This window comes from Nanorana parkeri, unplaced genomic scaffold (assembly GCF_000935625.1).
Source record: "Nanorana parkeri isolate BGI_ZX_2015 unplaced genomic scaffold, ASM93562v1 scaffold100, whole genome shotgun sequence".
Classification (NCBI taxonomy): domain Eukaryota; kingdom Metazoa; phylum Chordata; class Amphibia; order Anura; family Dicroglossidae; genus Nanorana; species Nanorana parkeri.
In genome coordinates this window covers 652,835-669,772 of record NW_017306368.1, presented here as the reverse complement: position 1 = coordinate 669,772, position 16,938 = coordinate 652,835, and the positions used below count along the sequence as shown (strand labels likewise).

The window sequence follows — 16,938 nt, the reverse complement described above, 5'->3', positions numbered from 1 at the left end:
AAACGTAGCACAATCGCAAGACAAAAGCCGCACAGGCCAAGGTGCGCAAGCGCACACTGCCCGCTCACCATAGCAATCATCTTTAAGCCCTCCGCTCAGCGGGGAGGACTTGCGATGATCGCAAATACGATCTGCCTGTCCAGGATGGGCAGGTCGTACGAACTTTTAATCACCTTACAACAGAGGCATAACTAGAACCTTCAGGGCCCCAGTGCAAGAAACCATGAAGGCCTCCTCCCCCAACCGCCATGGCACCATATGGTTAACAGGAAGGCTGCCAAGGTCCCCAGCAAGCGCAGGACCGCAGGCAGCCGCTTGTTTAAAATTGTAGTGCCGTTGTTCTGTCGAGAACGCCGACCCAGTATCTGCGTTTACGTACAGATTGGATTAACGAGGAAACCGGCATTTATTTACAAAGTATTCGTTTGTAATGGTTAATTGTGACTGTTAATAATGTACCATGCATGGCAGTAAATGATGGGTGGCAGTAAATGATGAGTGGAATATTATTAACAGTCACAATTAACTATTTAAATGAAATACTTTGTGAATAAATCCCGGTTTCCTCGATAATATTGGTCTGTGCGCAAGCGCAGATGCTGAGGTCGGCAGATTCGACTACGTTGGCGTTCCCGTCAGAACACAGGTATCTGAGTTTAGTGTTGGGTCATTTTCACGAGTATGAGTACTCGTGAAAATGCCAAGTTTTGGCACTGGTGTATCCCTACCTAAAAATATAATGCATTGCTGGGACTTGTAGTCCTACATATTCGGAGCTATTCTGCATTGCTGTATAATGATTGTACAGCAATGCAGAATACCACCAGCTATGCGGGACTACAAGTCCCAGCAATACATTATAATAAAAGTCAGCACTACAGAATATCACCAGCATCCCCCCCCCACACTTCTCCGCGCTTGGCTGTGCGGCAGGGAAGGAGCGGCACTATTTTGGGGGGGCCCTCTTCTTCCTCGCTGGGACCCCCCAAGTGGCGGAACGCCAGGGCCCGATCACAATTGCGACCCTGGTAGTTCCGCCAGTGCCTTACAACCATCGCACAACGAAAGTAGTGCGATGGTTGTAAGATGTATGGCCACTTTTACTCTTGCTTTGATTTTGCTATGATCTTGAGTACGTCGGAGACTGTGTCCTCAAGAAATCTCTCTCAGACACACCTGTTTTTATTCCAATTATTTATCATAGCCTGTAAACTGTCAGAAGAAATCTGCAGTCAAACACTAAAAAAGCAATGTGGCAAACAAAAACAAAATTCTAAAAATACCACAACCTGCAACTACTACAGATCTAGAAAACTGGTACATTAAAGAAGTATTTTACATAAAGTAAAAAAGTACATGTTTTTTGAAAATGTAGTGTACTTATTGAAAGTGCCAGCACCATTTTTGTGTATATAGATTTTTGTATCTAGTTTATATTTTTATGGAATATGCTCAAACCTTTCTTTGTTTCATTACTGTTTTTGCTAAGTTTTGTGAGGTTTTATTTTAGCACTATTGACACATCACGTGTTACTTTTCAGTCCACACGAGCTTAAGAGCCTTCTTTTATTCTTTATGCGTCTAGATATTTAACCCTTTGTTAGGACAAACAGTGTTCAAATCTAGTTTACAACTGTTGATGAGATCTGCACCCTGACCCCGTGCATTACAGAGGGAAATTTAAAATGTCACTAAACTCAGAAGTTAAATCTTAAAAATGCATTCAAGTACCTTAACTATTAACAAAAGTGTAGCTTATTTGTGTATAACTCAGCTGTAGATCCTCAAATCAACTCTGAATTGGTGGGTGGCTACTTTTGATCCTCGTGGTCCTTGTGTGTGTTGTAAAGTAGCCACCGCTCCAAGCTTGCTCCCGTGATAGATTACAATCTCAATGCAAATTAGTAACTAAACGTGAGATTGTAGTACATCACAGGAGTGAGCTTGGAGTGGTGGCTACTTTACAACACACACAAGGACCATGGGGAATCAAAGTAGCCACCCTCCTAAAGCAAGGATAGCGTCCGCATGAATTCAGAGCTGATTTGAGGATCTACAGCTATATACACAAATAAGATACATTTTTGTTATTAATTAAGGTACTTGAATGCATTTTTAAGATTTAACTCCTGAGTTTAGTATCATTTAAACTTGTACTATTCTATTGCAAAAAACATACCTGCTTCAACTGTTCCACAAACTGTAATAAAGTGTAACAAGCTTGACTGTATCTTATCCAAGTTACCGCTACTAAAATTCTCTGTTTTTATGCAATGCATCTCTTAGTCCACTATTAAACACCATATTACATACTTACCAAGTTTGGTTCCGTTCAGAGTGACCTCAGAACAGTATGGCATAATAAAAATATTATTTAAATATTATTACTCAAAGTAGAAAAAAAGACAGCTATACAAACTACAGAACTGCATTTTACCAGTTTTTATATTATGCAATGGCAAAGAAAAAGAGCAGCAATCTTTAGACTTTTATAATGCGAAACTAAATTGACTAAAACCAGTCACGCTACAGATTAAGGGACCATTGTGACTGACAAGCATTGCACTGTGCTTGCCAGGAAAACACACTCACTGATTACCCATGCTGCTTTCATACTGGACTGGCACAGATTTTCATCCGGCTGGCTGTCATTTGCACAAGGCTGGAGGTTACAGTAATTTAGAGATTAAAGAATAATCCTGTCGGAAACAATGTTTTAAACTGAGCCACTCTATCAGGTATTTTGCTTTGATCAGTTTGGTTTACATAGCTTTAATGAAATAAAAGAGAAATCTGATTACATGCTGCATGACAGAATTTCTTAAAAGAATGATATTGTATGTTGTTATGATTCCTAAACAGAAAACAACTGTGAAGAGAAAACCAATACACCAATGTAAACGTGTGAAAAGAAAAGCAAATGTTAAAGGCATAGTCCAGTTTTTGGAAGAAAATAATAAATGCACACATTATTAAACGACAAATGTGCATTTATTATTTTGTTTGCATTTCAGTTATCAAAGCATTGCAACTGCAATCGCTGGATTGCAGGTGCAATGCTCTGTGCTCCTGCAGACTCTTCCTGCCATCCTGTCTGTACCAAGGTATCAGCTAAATGACAGTAGAAAGTATAAATGGACTACAAATGCAGTGAGATCACTGCACTTGTATTCCATTGAGAAACACGACTACCTCTCTTGCGGTGGCAGATGGGACTTGACGTCGCTCCATTCACAGATCCTATCAAAAGATTCTGTGAATAAATGTCACGGTTGTGGGCACGCATGGTTATTCTGAATTCTAATTCTGACAGAAGACATAGATCCTGTCACCACAGTACACACTGTATGTTGAACACATAATAGTAGCACTTACAGTATCTCCCTATTGTATATCAATCTGTTCTTTTAGTAATTCTGTTTAGAAATCTGAGCTACTTTCTTCAGGGATTGTCAGAAGCTCTCTCCCTTCCATAGCAGCCTCTCATGCTATATTGTCAGCTCTCACAGCCCATAACTTGGATGACTTTTCAGCAAGCCCATAATACCTTTTGGGCCAATTCTTTATTATTATTCTAGCTCACGCTGCACTTAAGCCTTGATGAAGAGGGAGAGCCTAGACCCCCAAAATGTGGTGGCTGTTTCACCTTGTTATAATCTAAAGTGAAGCAAATATAGATCTTGGCATCCACAACCATTAATGTGGCACTCTCATCAAAGTTTTTTCTTTCAAAGAGATATGTCAGCATTAGACAGACCTCTATCTAGGGAATGAACACACAGGCTAACATTGATCAGAAATGGCTGAAAGTCCCACAGTTTAACTTTTCTTGATTAGATAAAAAGTGTGCAATGCAGAGCCCCAAGTAATGACCAGCATATGGTGAAGGCTGAAGGCTAAATATTAAAGGTAGACTCAAGTGAAGGAGTTATAAATCTACAGCTAAGCTTATTTCACTGTGGTAATGAATAGCACTTGAGCCAAGGTCAGTAACTGAGGACATAGCAAAGATTTACAATGCAAAGATTTTTATGTAATTGTGTGTGCCACTAGGCAAAATGGCTTGCTGGAGGGAGGAGAGGAAGGAATCCACTAATTTAACTGTCTCCAAAACAAGCTTTTAAGGCATGCCAAATGTCAAGGTTGCCAGTGTGCTTATTTCAGATCTCTACCAAACTGTCAAGCCCTCAAATGGCTGGTGTCACAGGACATACAGTAATGTGCAAAAGTAGGTGTGAAAAATATTCTGTAAAGTAAGAATGCTTTCAGAAATAAAAGTGTTAATAGTTTATTATTATCAAATAACAAAATGTAAAGTAAAAGAACAGAAGAGAAATCCAAATCAAATCAATATTTGGTGTGACCTCCCCTTTGCCTCTCCCCTAGGTACACTTGCACAACGTTTTTGAAGGAACTCGCCATGTAGGTTGTTCCAAACATTTTGGAGAACTAACCACAGATTTTTTGTGGATATAGGTTACCGCAAATCCTTCTGTATCTTCATGTAATCCCAGACATCGATGATTCAGATCAGGGATCTGTGGGGGCCAAAACATCACTTCCAGGACTCCTTGTTCTTCAATACTCTGAAGATAGTTCTTAATTACATTGGCTGTATGTTTAGAGTTGTTGTCCTGCTGCAGAATACATTTGGGGCCAATCACATGCCTCTCTGATGGTATGGCATGATGGATAAGTATCTGCTTGTATTTCTCAGCATTGAGGACACCATTGATCCTGAACAAATCCAACTCCATTTACAGAAATGCAGACTTGCAAGGAACCTCCACCATGCTCCACTGTTGCCTGCAGACACTCATTATTGTACTGCTTTCCAGCCCTTCGACAGACAGACTGCCTGTATATTTACTTTCCATTTTGTTAATTGATTTAAATAAACTATTAACACTTTTATTTCTGAAAGCATTCTCACTTTACAGCATTTTTTCACACCTGCCTAAAACGTTTGTACGGTACTGTACAGTACAGCAGCCCAACTGCAATCCAAATAGAGGCTAAGGGCAAGTAAACACTGAAATACTAGAGTACTATTAGAGCAGTTGCAGAAGACCAACGAGTGAAAACAAAAGAGAAGTTGATTTAAGATGGCCATACACCGAGCAAAGAACTGTCTGAAATTCGAGTCATGGGTGGCCCTGTCAGCACCTCTCCGCTTGACAAAAGTTAATTTTTCTATCAACTTTTTGTCAAGGGAGCCAGTCCAAAACTTTAAAGCCAAACAGTGCCTGCATCCTATAATCCAGATATTCAGCAGCCAATCAAGCAGGGGCAATAGCTGGCATCAGGAGGTTTATTCATCCAGGCTTTGTGTGGAAGGAGGAATCCATTACATTTTTTTTGTTCAGTCCCCAAACTTAATGAGAACCATTTATTAGTGTATAGTCAGCTTTAGAGATGTTAGCGGCAGCAGGACTTAAGTTTCATTGAAGATGTTAAAACAACCCATCATGACTGTGAAGATGTCAACAAAGAAATGCTTGAGAAGCCTTACATATAAATTAGCAAAATAAAGAGAAAAGAGGTCAGAGGAATTACTTGATTATAAAAACAGTGTTCAAATATGAGAATAATAACCCCGCCACCTTGCTTTTTCACCTTGCTCTTCGGAGAAGCCTATACTTCTTAAACCCAAAAACTGTACTCTTATTTTCTCGATCAGCTTATCCCCACATAATTATTAGCTTTTGTATCTCTTGCCCCTCCCTTTTAGATTGTAAGCTTGCAGGAGCATCCTAATCCTCTTGTATTATATTGTATTGTAACTGTACTGTCTCCCTTTATTTTGTTAAGTTCAGAGCAAATTGTTGGTGCTATATAAATCCTGTATAATATTAATAAATGAGGAAGCCTCATTCTTCTACTTTACCAGCAGAAGCTGGTCTTCTTACTTTTGAAATTTTAAAGGAGATTGGATACCTTTGTGGGTAAACAGAAAACCCCCCTTAAAGTTCCTGCCTCTAAACCTGTAATAGATAAAGGAAAAACAAACTATGTGCAAGTTTTTTCATTCGCAGCTTGCTTATAGTTTATTTCTTCTGAAGAAATGGATACATGCAATCCTACTGAATTCTAATTATTGAGCGCTAAATGTTTTGTTAATGTTACAGGAAAAGCAATAGTATTTCTACACTGCATCTTTTTAAATGAAGAACATTCTAAACCATTGAAAATATTCAATCATGCTACAACAATATGACATTTATTTTCAATATCAACAGAAAACATGTTCAGTGTAAGGAAATTAAACCTTACCAAACTCCCAAAATAAGAGCCAGCTCCTCAGCACACAAGTCAGGCATCTGAAACTGATCAGGATCCACTAACTTGATGTTATTAAGAACTGTGTCATCTTGAAGCTCATGGTTCTGTCAGGGAAAAGTTCAATATTAGAAAAAAGATTGCAGAGACAGTGACCTGATAACATCACACAGTATTTCATTCAGTGATAACTTAACCTACATTTGGTTCTCTCCCCTGTATAGAAATTACAAGTACCTCTGAGAATATTTAGTTAAAATGGAGGATGTTTCCCATACCAAGTAAACGGAATCCAAGCCACATAGATTTACTTCCTATTGAGCACAACTCAGTTCTCTGCACCTACTCCTAACTCATGCAGATTTAAATGCCCCCACCTTAACAAACACTGTATCTGCTCTCTCAACATAACAGAAAAGGAACAGTTTTGACTGTCCCAGCTACCAATATCTATTTAAACCACTTCCAGTCTGCAATCTGTAATAATTGTAATGTATTAATATTCCCATGCACGATGCCTCTTCCTAAAGGACCATACATTTACATTGCTCATTTAACAGCCTATTGTATGCACGTATCCTTAACCACTTGCTGTCCGGGGCAATTTCTTACTATTTGCGCACACATGATAAAATATCAATTTTTGGCTACAAAACAGCTTCAGACCCCCAAACAATGATGTATGCTCCGAAAGCAGAGGCCCTGTAGAATAAAAAAAAATGGTAGTTGCAATTTTTTACGTCGCACGTTTTTTGCGCAAATGTTTATCAAACCAGTATTTTTAGGAAAAAATAAACTAAATTAAAATTTAATGCACAGAAACAACATAATATAATACCCAATTGTTTTGTAAAACATGAAAGACGGGGTCACGCCGGGTAAATAGATACCAAACATGTCAAGCCTTAAAATTGCGTTTGTCCGTGAAGCCGCAAAAAAAAGTAAATACCCAAAATTTCCCATAGGGAACATTTTAAACGCTTTTACCGCTCATCAGTTTAGTGCTAACAGTGATTGACAGTGCTAGAATTATTGCTCTCACTCCAACGTTCACGGCCATATGTAACATGTGTAGCGCAATTGTAGTTTTTGCACGTAGGCGTGCCGACACGTGTTTGCGTGTGTATGTCCAGTCTTTAAACACTTTAACAGCTGCTCTTGAACATTTAACGAATTCTGCTGCTTTGCTGATACTCGCTCCATGGCTCCGAGCGCCAACAATCACCCCACGTTCAAAAGGTTGTTAAATTGTGTTGTTTACCCATATCTTCAGAAAAAAAATCACTTCTACTGTCGTGGTAAACAACCTGCTTCATTATTTGTAATGGTCTGGCCCTCTAGCAACTTGAGCGCGAAATTATAGCTAATTACAGTAATACCTTGGTTTAAGAGCATAATTAGTTCCGGAAGCATGCATGTAATCCAAAGTGCTTGTATATCAAAGCGAATTTCCCCATAGGAAATAATGGAAATTCAGATGATTGGTTCCACAACCCAAACATATACATATAAAAATTATTACCATACTGTACTGTAATATAATACTGTACAAAATACTGTATAAAAGAAAAATAAACCAATTACAGGTACCTTTGTGGATGGTGTGAGGAAGATGAGAGAGAGGAGAATTATTGTGTAGGACGCCTTTCACTATCACTAGCAGAATTACTGCTATCTTTTGGCTCAATGGAATCTTTTTCATTTCGTGAAACCTTGACAAGGAATCTTTCCAATGACACTTGCTTTTGCCTCCTTTTGAGGATTTTGCTGAAATGTGACATTCATTTGACATTTCATCGACAACTGGTGACTCCTGTTCATAAGCAGGCCCCTCTAATCCATGTCCAAAAACGCAATCAGGCCACAGCTTTCTCCAAGCAGAATTTAGGGTTCTCTTGGTGACCCCATCCCAGGCTTTATCGATGATCTTGAGGCAGTTCACGATGTGAAAATGATTTTTCCAAAACTCTCAAAGGGTAAGGTTTGTTCCTTCGGTCACCTCAAAGCATCGCTGAAATAGTGCTTTGGTGTAAAGCTTTTTCAAGTTGGAAATGACTTGTTGATCCATTGGCTGGAGGATTGGAGTGGTGTTGGGAGGAAGGAACTTAACCCTAATGAACTCAAATTCTTCCAGTAAATCGTCCTCAAGGCCTGGAGGATGAGCAGGAGCATTATCCATAACCAGCAATGCTTTGAGTGGCAGATTCTTTTCTAAAAGGTATTTCTTCACTGCAGGACCGAAGACCTCGTTGATCCACTCAACGAACAAGATGCGAGTGACCCAAGCCTTGCTGTTGGACCTCCACATAACATTTAACTGGCTCTTCTGCACCTTACATTTCTTGAAGGCTCGTGGATTCTCGGAATGATACACGAGCAGGGGCTTGACTTTGAATTCCCCACTTGCATTAGCACAAAACAAGAGGGTAAGACGGTCTTTCATGGGCTTGTGACCGGGCATTGCATTCTCTTCTTCTGTAATGTAGGTCCTCTTTGGCATCTTTTTCCAAAAAAGCCCCGTCTCATCGCAGTTAAAAACTTGGTCCACCAGGTAACCCTCGGAAACCATGAGCTTCTGGAACTCGGTAGCGAATGCCTCAGCTGCCTTAGTGTCTGAACTCGCAGCCTCTCCGTGCCTCACAACACTATGGATGCCACTTCTCCTCTTAAAATTATGAAACCATCCCCTGCTTGCCTTGAAGAGTTCTTCATTTTCTGTAGACATACTTGCACCTGGCAGTTTACTTATGAGGTCGGTATGCAACGCCTTTGCCTTCTCACAGATAATGTTCTCACTCACAGTATCACCTGCTAGTTGCTCCTCATTTATCCAAACCAGAAGCAACTTTTCCACATCTTCCAGAACAGGTGGCCGTTGCTTTCATATTCTTGTGACTCCTTTTGCTGCATCTACCCCCCTTTTTTCTTCTTTCTTTTTTAATATTGTGCAAACGGTCGACGTAGACTTCTTGTAAAATCTTGCAATTTCGGTCACTCGCATACCGTGTTTCCCCAAAAATAAGACACTGTCTTATATTCTTTTAGCCCCCAAAAACCACACTAGGTCTTATTTTCAGGGATGTGTTATTTTTTTTTTTTTTAAAGTGCACCAAAATGTACAACAATCTAAAGTTATCTGGTATCACTCCACCTGTCACAGTAACTGGCACTATAGAGGAAGTATCGCCTTGTGATAATTCGTATAAATGCCTTTCCCCTAAAGAAGCATTTAAATAAAATTGTTCGAATGAGACAAAAAGTCCTGCTCAAGTGATTTACAGTCAAAGTAGTCTGTTGGGCAGAAATGCCAGTGCCATGTCACTGTTCATTATATAGTTGTTTCCACTCTGGGAAAAAACTTTCAATAGTCTTTCTGGCACTGTGATGAGGAAAGCATGGATGACTCATTTATGTTTTGGGGTTGTGTTGATACATCTGGCAAATGGGTGCCTTGAATCTGTGCAGGGTACAATGAAATCTCAAGACTATCAAGGAATTCTGGGGCAAAATGTATTGCTCAGACAGATTAAAAAAAGACAGATAAAAGTACTAATCATATCAAACATCTGCACAGAGCTAAAATATGCAGTCTGAACACTTCAAACCTGAGACAGCTGGAGCACTTTGCTCAAGAAGAGTGGGTCAAACTATTTGTTGGTAGAGGCAGAAGCCTCACTGAGAGGTACAAAAATCACTAAATTGCAGTGATTGCTTCTAAATGTTGTGAAACACAATATTAACTAAGGGTCCCATCATTTTTGCCCTTGTCATTTTCATTTGTTTTATCAATTTAAAAAATTTGTTAGATCAAAAACAAAGTCTGACTTTCATTAAATTTGGAACAATGAGAAATGCAAATTACTCTGGTCAGTTTTCAGTTATTTCAAAAATTTGTTGTTTTTTTTGTTTTTTTTTAATGGAAGGGTACCAACAAATTTGTCCATGTCTGTACCTGGTGATGTCCTGCAATCCTTACTTTGTCCAGTATAATCAATAGGATCTACTAGAAAACAGCTCAATAAAATGAGGTGCAGCGTCAGTTAATATAATGACCTGCTAGACTGTAAGATAGTTCTATACTAAACATGTACTTATAACTAGGAAAGCATGGTTAATGATCCCCTATTATGTCGTCACAGTACTTACGCTTAAGCTCTGGTCGATGCATTTAATAAGAAAATGCAGATCTCATTGAAAATGGTATAAAAAAATCATATTTTGTTTTATGAAATTCTATGTAATGTGTAAAGCAGCTATTCAATAATTTATAGTATTAATATCTTCTCTTACGCTCTTGAATTGCACATGCATATAAATTTATGTCTTCTGGGCATATTCATTTTTAAACTCCCTGGTAGTGTCTGACGTCTCAGCTTTTCTCATACTATTATTTTTTAACAGAAACAGGAAAAGCCATAAACTGGCTGATTGCTTCCTAAACATGTTCTTATTGCTGAATATGTTAATTTCAATAAATGCATTATTTAATTTATACTTCTATAGGATCATCCTGTTAGAAGCTAAATAAAACATATGTAACAACAACCATAGTTTACACTGATAAAATGTGAAATCTGTTAGCTAGGGGTCGCTGCATTACTAAATCATCATTCCTCACCGTACTGCCATAACTAATAAGCCAATGTTCTTTCTACCATTAATGATCAGGTTATGAAAACAGAAATAATCATGTTGCAGTGTAAAAAACAGGCATTCTGAAAATTAAGTGTGGAGATGAAATGGTTAAAAGATGGAGGTATGACTGAGATCACTTTTTCCTTACCCTGGGCAAGTTCTCCATGGGGGTTGGTGCGGGCGTCAGTCCGTTACGTAAGATGGAATCCCCTTCCCTTTGCACATCTAGAACAAGTTGAGCCAAGTCATTTTCCTGAAATCGTGTCCGTTTCCCCAAAGCACCTGCAGGAAATGAAGACACGATTTATAATAATTTACTAGCTGTCAAAAACAGTCCCAGCTTCTGTCCGTTTTGCTGAATAGGAAAAATAAAATGTCACCAATAAGTTGTTTAACCCTTTTAGGATGAACACCAGAGTGTAAGGTGACTGCAAACACAGCCATTGCAGGTGACAAGTGGCGAGCTCTGTGACTAAGTCACACTGCAGCAATGTAATGATTCTACAGCACTTACACCTAATAATTCTGTGGGGACTCTCCCACACAGCACAATGAGAGATGCTAGCCAACATAATCCTTTGTTCAAAGGTCTCATATTAAACAAATAATCAGACACATATTTTGGAGGTTTATCTATCAAAGAGCAGCTGTTCATTTCAAAATAATGATCATATTGCTGCTGAATTTGTTCCTATGCACAGAATGGTTTTATTTCTGTGCAGATTTTACAATAAAGATGCTTAATACAGCTAAAAATAGTTTGGTTAGCAGAAGAAACCTATGGAATACACAGTATTTCTGCAAATGTATATTATGAATTTCCTCTGGGTACAGCATTTTATTCTGACACACATCAGTGTATATACAGTACATATAACAGCAACAAAGAACTTACATATGACCTATACATGCAAATTAGCAATCATAAAACTGCTCCACAATAGTATGTTCAATGGTAAAAAAAAATGTTAGATATGTTTGATACATCAATTCAATAGGATTTTATAGATTTCCTCTGACTCCACCAATGTTATATCAAATAAAGCTCTACAAAGATCAATTTCAATGTGAAAAATTGAGTAATCATTTCAGTTGGTTGCTTTACAGGCACAGCGTTCCTTGTCTTGCTGAATAAATCTGTTTCAGTGTGAATTTGTATGTACTCCAGAACACAAAGAAAAAAAATACGTACAGCAAAAGAAAAAAATTATAATAATATATATAGATATATATAGATAGATCTATCTATATACATATATTTATATATATATAGATAGATCTATCTATATATAATATTTATTATTAATATAGTTTGCCTAATATGTTTACAAAACAAAATATTAATGTCATGGTCAAATGACTATGCATGTACCGTTCTGGTCAACCAGGGACAGAGAAAAGTAAATAGTGTCAGTTTGGCAAACTGGGCAAATCTGATCTTTTCTGGAGAATAACAATAGTTTAGTGCTCATGAGTACATGTACACAGATATGTACAATCTGTGAAGAAACATCCAAATAGCAAATCCAAGCGATTAGGATTCAAGAACATGATAATTAACAGCAAGGTGAAAATGGTAATCTAGGCATGTCAAATGTCAAATGGTAGAAGGCACAAGTCAGGGAATTGAATAGAATATACTGTTTTGCGATATAAGTACTAGCAAAGAAGGAATTTTTTTGCCTAAACTGAGAATTGACCAGTATAGAGGCACACATTTCTTAACTTTGGATAATCTGTTTGCATCAGATTTGTTTGTCCAGGTATATATTTAAGATGCTTTCATTAAGAATGTGAAATACCTGCTAACACAGAAAAAAAAATATTTGCCACAAAGGATCTGAATCACCTAAAGCAATTTTGATTATTTTTATCATGCTGCCTACAGCTAAAAGGTCAGAGTACCAACCTGATCTACAGACAAATTAAATGCATTGGTTTACACACGAGATCAGTGAACAGACAGAATACATTTGGAACAGAACAATGTAAAATATAAGTAAAGATGAGGCACAGGCTCCTTGTAGGTGACACCGAATCCAGGTCTAGGAGGAATTTTCTGTGCAACGGGCATCTACCCAAGCTGGTGGCAGGGGGCACAATGGAAGAATGCTGGGACCATTCTGTGCTCATGAAGAGGTGTGGACAAGTGAGCAAGCTAGTGTGCGCAATAGAGAGAGCGCATATGGTTGGTTAGGGATGTGGAAGCAAAGCACATACTTTACGTAAGCTGAGCAAGACCCCTGCTATGAAGGCTTGAAAACATATTCCAGAGACCAGCAAGATCAAATGAGGTGAGTAAGGAATTGTCCGGCAAGGTCTACTTGAGAGCTCACAGCTATGCGCTGTAACATAAGGAAACAGTGCAGTGCCAATATGACTTTCAAGGAAACCTGTGCTTAAGACACAACTGAAGCTCGGAAGAACTAGAATACCCTATTGGATTTTCCATACTGAGTTAATTGGGGGAGGGGGGCTGTTAATTTTGCTAAGATTACATATAAATGATTATTGTTGGCCCAAAAAATGTCTACCAGCTGTTAGGCTGCCTATTATATTTCTAGTCTGTCAAAAACTTCGGAGTTTGGATCCATGTGGATGTCTTATATTGTCAAATTTCCTCCTCGTCTCCTTGACATTTGGCAGTATTGGGGACTGCATAATATAAAGTATGTTCCAGGCGTATTTTCCTTAATCGTGGACTGTCCACAACCACTATTAAAGTGAACCTAAACATAAAGAGTGAAGAACTGCAATCAAATAGAGAACATCTAGAAATAGTATTTGTAACTAGCAATACCCTAAAATTGATACCCTTTGTCTTGAATTTCTCCTGAAAAATAGCAGTGCACTTTACGTGCCTATGCACTTCTGTGCATAAAGCCTCTGTCTTATAGCTGTATGACTGCTTGTCTTATGAGACTGGAATGAAATCTGGTGATGTCACTGCTGACATGTTCAGGGTTACCCTGAGAAAGGTAAGCTGTATCTGAGGACCTGCTGCAGTGGAAGGATGTCTCTGCATCTGCTTTATTGATTCTATGGATCTATGGATCTGTGCTTTCTCCATCTCTTTTGCTGCTTCTTGATCATTCCGCCACTAGTTATCATATGACTAGTTATTATGGAGGCAACTCTTACATGGGGAAGCAAAGCCCTTCTCCTCTTTCAACATGGCGACCTCAAAAAAAAGACATACAAAAACGGGTTCTATTGAGGCACTTGAAGTAAAATTTCTACATCAACATGAATGAACAAGCAGGAGTCATATTATCTGACATTACATGTTAGTAGCCAAGGAGGACATGGAAAGCACTGTGAAGGTCCAATAGTTAGAATAGCTAGAAGTTAGAAAGTTAACTTACCCAGAATTGTGCAGGGTCCCTGATTTATAGTTCTTGAAGGTAAATGAATATACAAAGACTGACTCCATTCTCAAAGATTTAGTGGAGGTCAGAGAGCTGCATGGATATGTGTACTCTTATGTGATGGATGCAAATGAGGACAAATAAGAAGGAAAAGCACAAGAGTTTGTAATTACTTGTTTGGGTGTGTTTCTGAAATTTTACAGACCCATATCTTGACTCAACAGATTTGTTTTGGGGGTATGTAGGTGAAAGGAAGAAAATTAAACCATCTGTGCTCAACAGACAGAGAGCACACACAGTGATATGCCCGTCTGCTAACACAGTACCTAATTTTTTTACTATATAAGTGATGTGTACCAATGGCTACCTGGTTTGTAATCACTGTCAAATGGTCTCTGGTAATAAACCTGTCAACAAATCTAAAGCCTAGGTATTTACGGCTGATTTTAGCTGTCTGTCATCTCCTTCTGTCTCCTAATTTCACAAACATACTACACAATTTTACACAACAAGCTTTGATCTTCTATTGCAGGTGAAGGTTCTGCACTGACTGACACAGATTAAAAGCAAAGAAAACGTATAAATCATGGCATTTCATAACAACCAAAATTAAACTTTCAACTAATAGGCGTATACAGTTTAATTTACATTACACATCATTGCTCTTTCAGTATAATCTGATGATTTTATCATTACTGAATGTTATTTTACCTAGATGACTGTTTTGTTTTGTTTACATTGGACAGGTTCTTTTTTGCTAGTAGGCCTCATTAGCACTGCAGTCATGCATTTTTGGTGCTGTTAGATCCATGTGAAATTGTGCAAACAAATGCATTATTAAAATATCTGCTGTTAAAACCAAAACCACTTAAACTGTATGAAGAAAATGCAGAAATTAGAACACATTTTCTATAACGGTGCAACCGCAGACTACTGTGCCATTGACTATAATTTTCTGTAACAGAACAATCTCCGACTACCATGGTGCAGCCAGACTGCAACAAACACTGTCACGGTCAGGATGGCCTGTTTCATCTGAAAATCATTGTATATTGCTATTTGCAACACTGGTTGCAACTGGTGCAGAAAACACACGTCTAACTAATTTTGGGGTACAAAATTACTGGCTGGTATGATTTTGTGTGACCATTTGCTGTTTTACCTCCCATGATAAAGCTAGCATGAACATAATCACTCACTCACAATCACTGGATACAAAATTACTGTAAATCTCTTCAATTAATGCACAGGATGTTTAGGATAAAAGTTTTTTATTGTTACAAAACAACTACAGGAGCAGCCGCACTATTTGCAGAAAAAAACAGCATGAATTTATGAGTCACTACTGTCAGGAATCACTGAATATGAAAAACATATCATATAGGTGATTGCAACCTGCCATTACAATTCCTTTCCACATTTTTCATTCTTTAATAAAGTCTATACATCTTAATCTGTCTATAGCAAAACTGCAAGCTCAGCTGATGCCACAGTTAATTACTGTCAAACAAAACACATATATGCAGGGAAACGTAAACAGGCTACATCATAGGGCTCACGTGACAGAGTACATGACTCGCTTTCTAGGAGAATGTGTGCTTACCAGAGAGAGAGTAATGCATTTTTGTGCAAATCAGCAAAACAGCTATAATGACCTTGATGATAGCAGAATATTATCAATATTTCAAAGTCAAATACATTATATAAAAATTATAACTAACTGAAGGTAATGCTAGGTGCTTAAAGGAGAAGTGCGGGCAGAGTAAAATATACTCTCCCTGCTGCTTAGAGCTGGTGGAACACTGCAACTGTCACCTCTTTTACATGGAACACTTTTAAATGGTCCTTACCTAGCTCAGAATATTGTGGCAATGTGTAAATAAACGTATATGCAATTACTGCAATTAACTGGAAAAAGATATGTGTATAACCCATATTGGTACAGCTGTACCGTATCCTAAGGTAAATCCAGCCCTGCTGAAAACTAAACTTTTAATTAAAATATTCAAACAGTTATGCATATGAATGTAGTTTAAAACACAGCACAAACTATGCACTAGAAAAAATGTATATGGCAGAGTGTCTTTATGTTAGTGCACCTGCAAGCTGAAGTAACACTTTTTTCCCCGGCCCTCTGCATGATGTACAAATCTACGTTGATTGAATTTATTCACTTGATCCAGTCCTTTCTTACATAGTTGCTAGGTGACCTGTATATTGCAAGACAGTCCTGATGGTTAATATGTTTAAAATGCAGTAATGTGCATTATGCTGCTTTGGTTACTTTTCTAAAAAGTTGATAACACTTACATGTTACTAATGCATGGTACTATTTTTTTGGTTATATAAAGAGGGAGTCATTCTCTGTAGTTTGTTTTCTCTTTCTACATAAACATGACACAAACACCTAAAGTTTTTTTTGATGCAAGCTCAAAATCACAATGGGTATATAGATGCTGGACAGAAGCACACAAGACAAACAGAGATTGTTCTACCACCTCCAAGCTCGCTCCCATGGCGGACTACAATCACAATACAAATAAGTAAACTAAAATTTAGATTATAGTCCATCCTCGGAGCGAGCTTGGAGTGGAGGGATCATGGAGAACAAAAGTAGCCACCCTCAAGAAGGAAGAACAGCAGGGATGCACCGATA

The 16,938-nt window shown here is 38.2% G+C and overlaps 1 protein-coding gene across 1 annotated transcript in view; it reads right to left on the bottom strand.

Annotated features, from left to right (window-relative positions):
• The window catches only part of TTC27 (tetratricopeptide repeat domain 27), a 267,500-nt gene that overhangs the window by 160,796 nt on the left and 89,766 nt on the right, over positions 1–16,938 (bottom strand). The window contains exons 8-9 of the mRNA XM_018552894.1: positions 11,063–11,196; positions 6,274–6,386 (exon numbers count right to left, since the gene is read on the bottom strand). Of these exons, the coding sequence (XP_018408396.1) occupies positions 6,274–6,386; positions 11,063–11,196 (247 nt within the window). The remainder of the gene's footprint in view (positions 1–6,273; positions 6,387–11,062; positions 11,197–16,938) is intronic.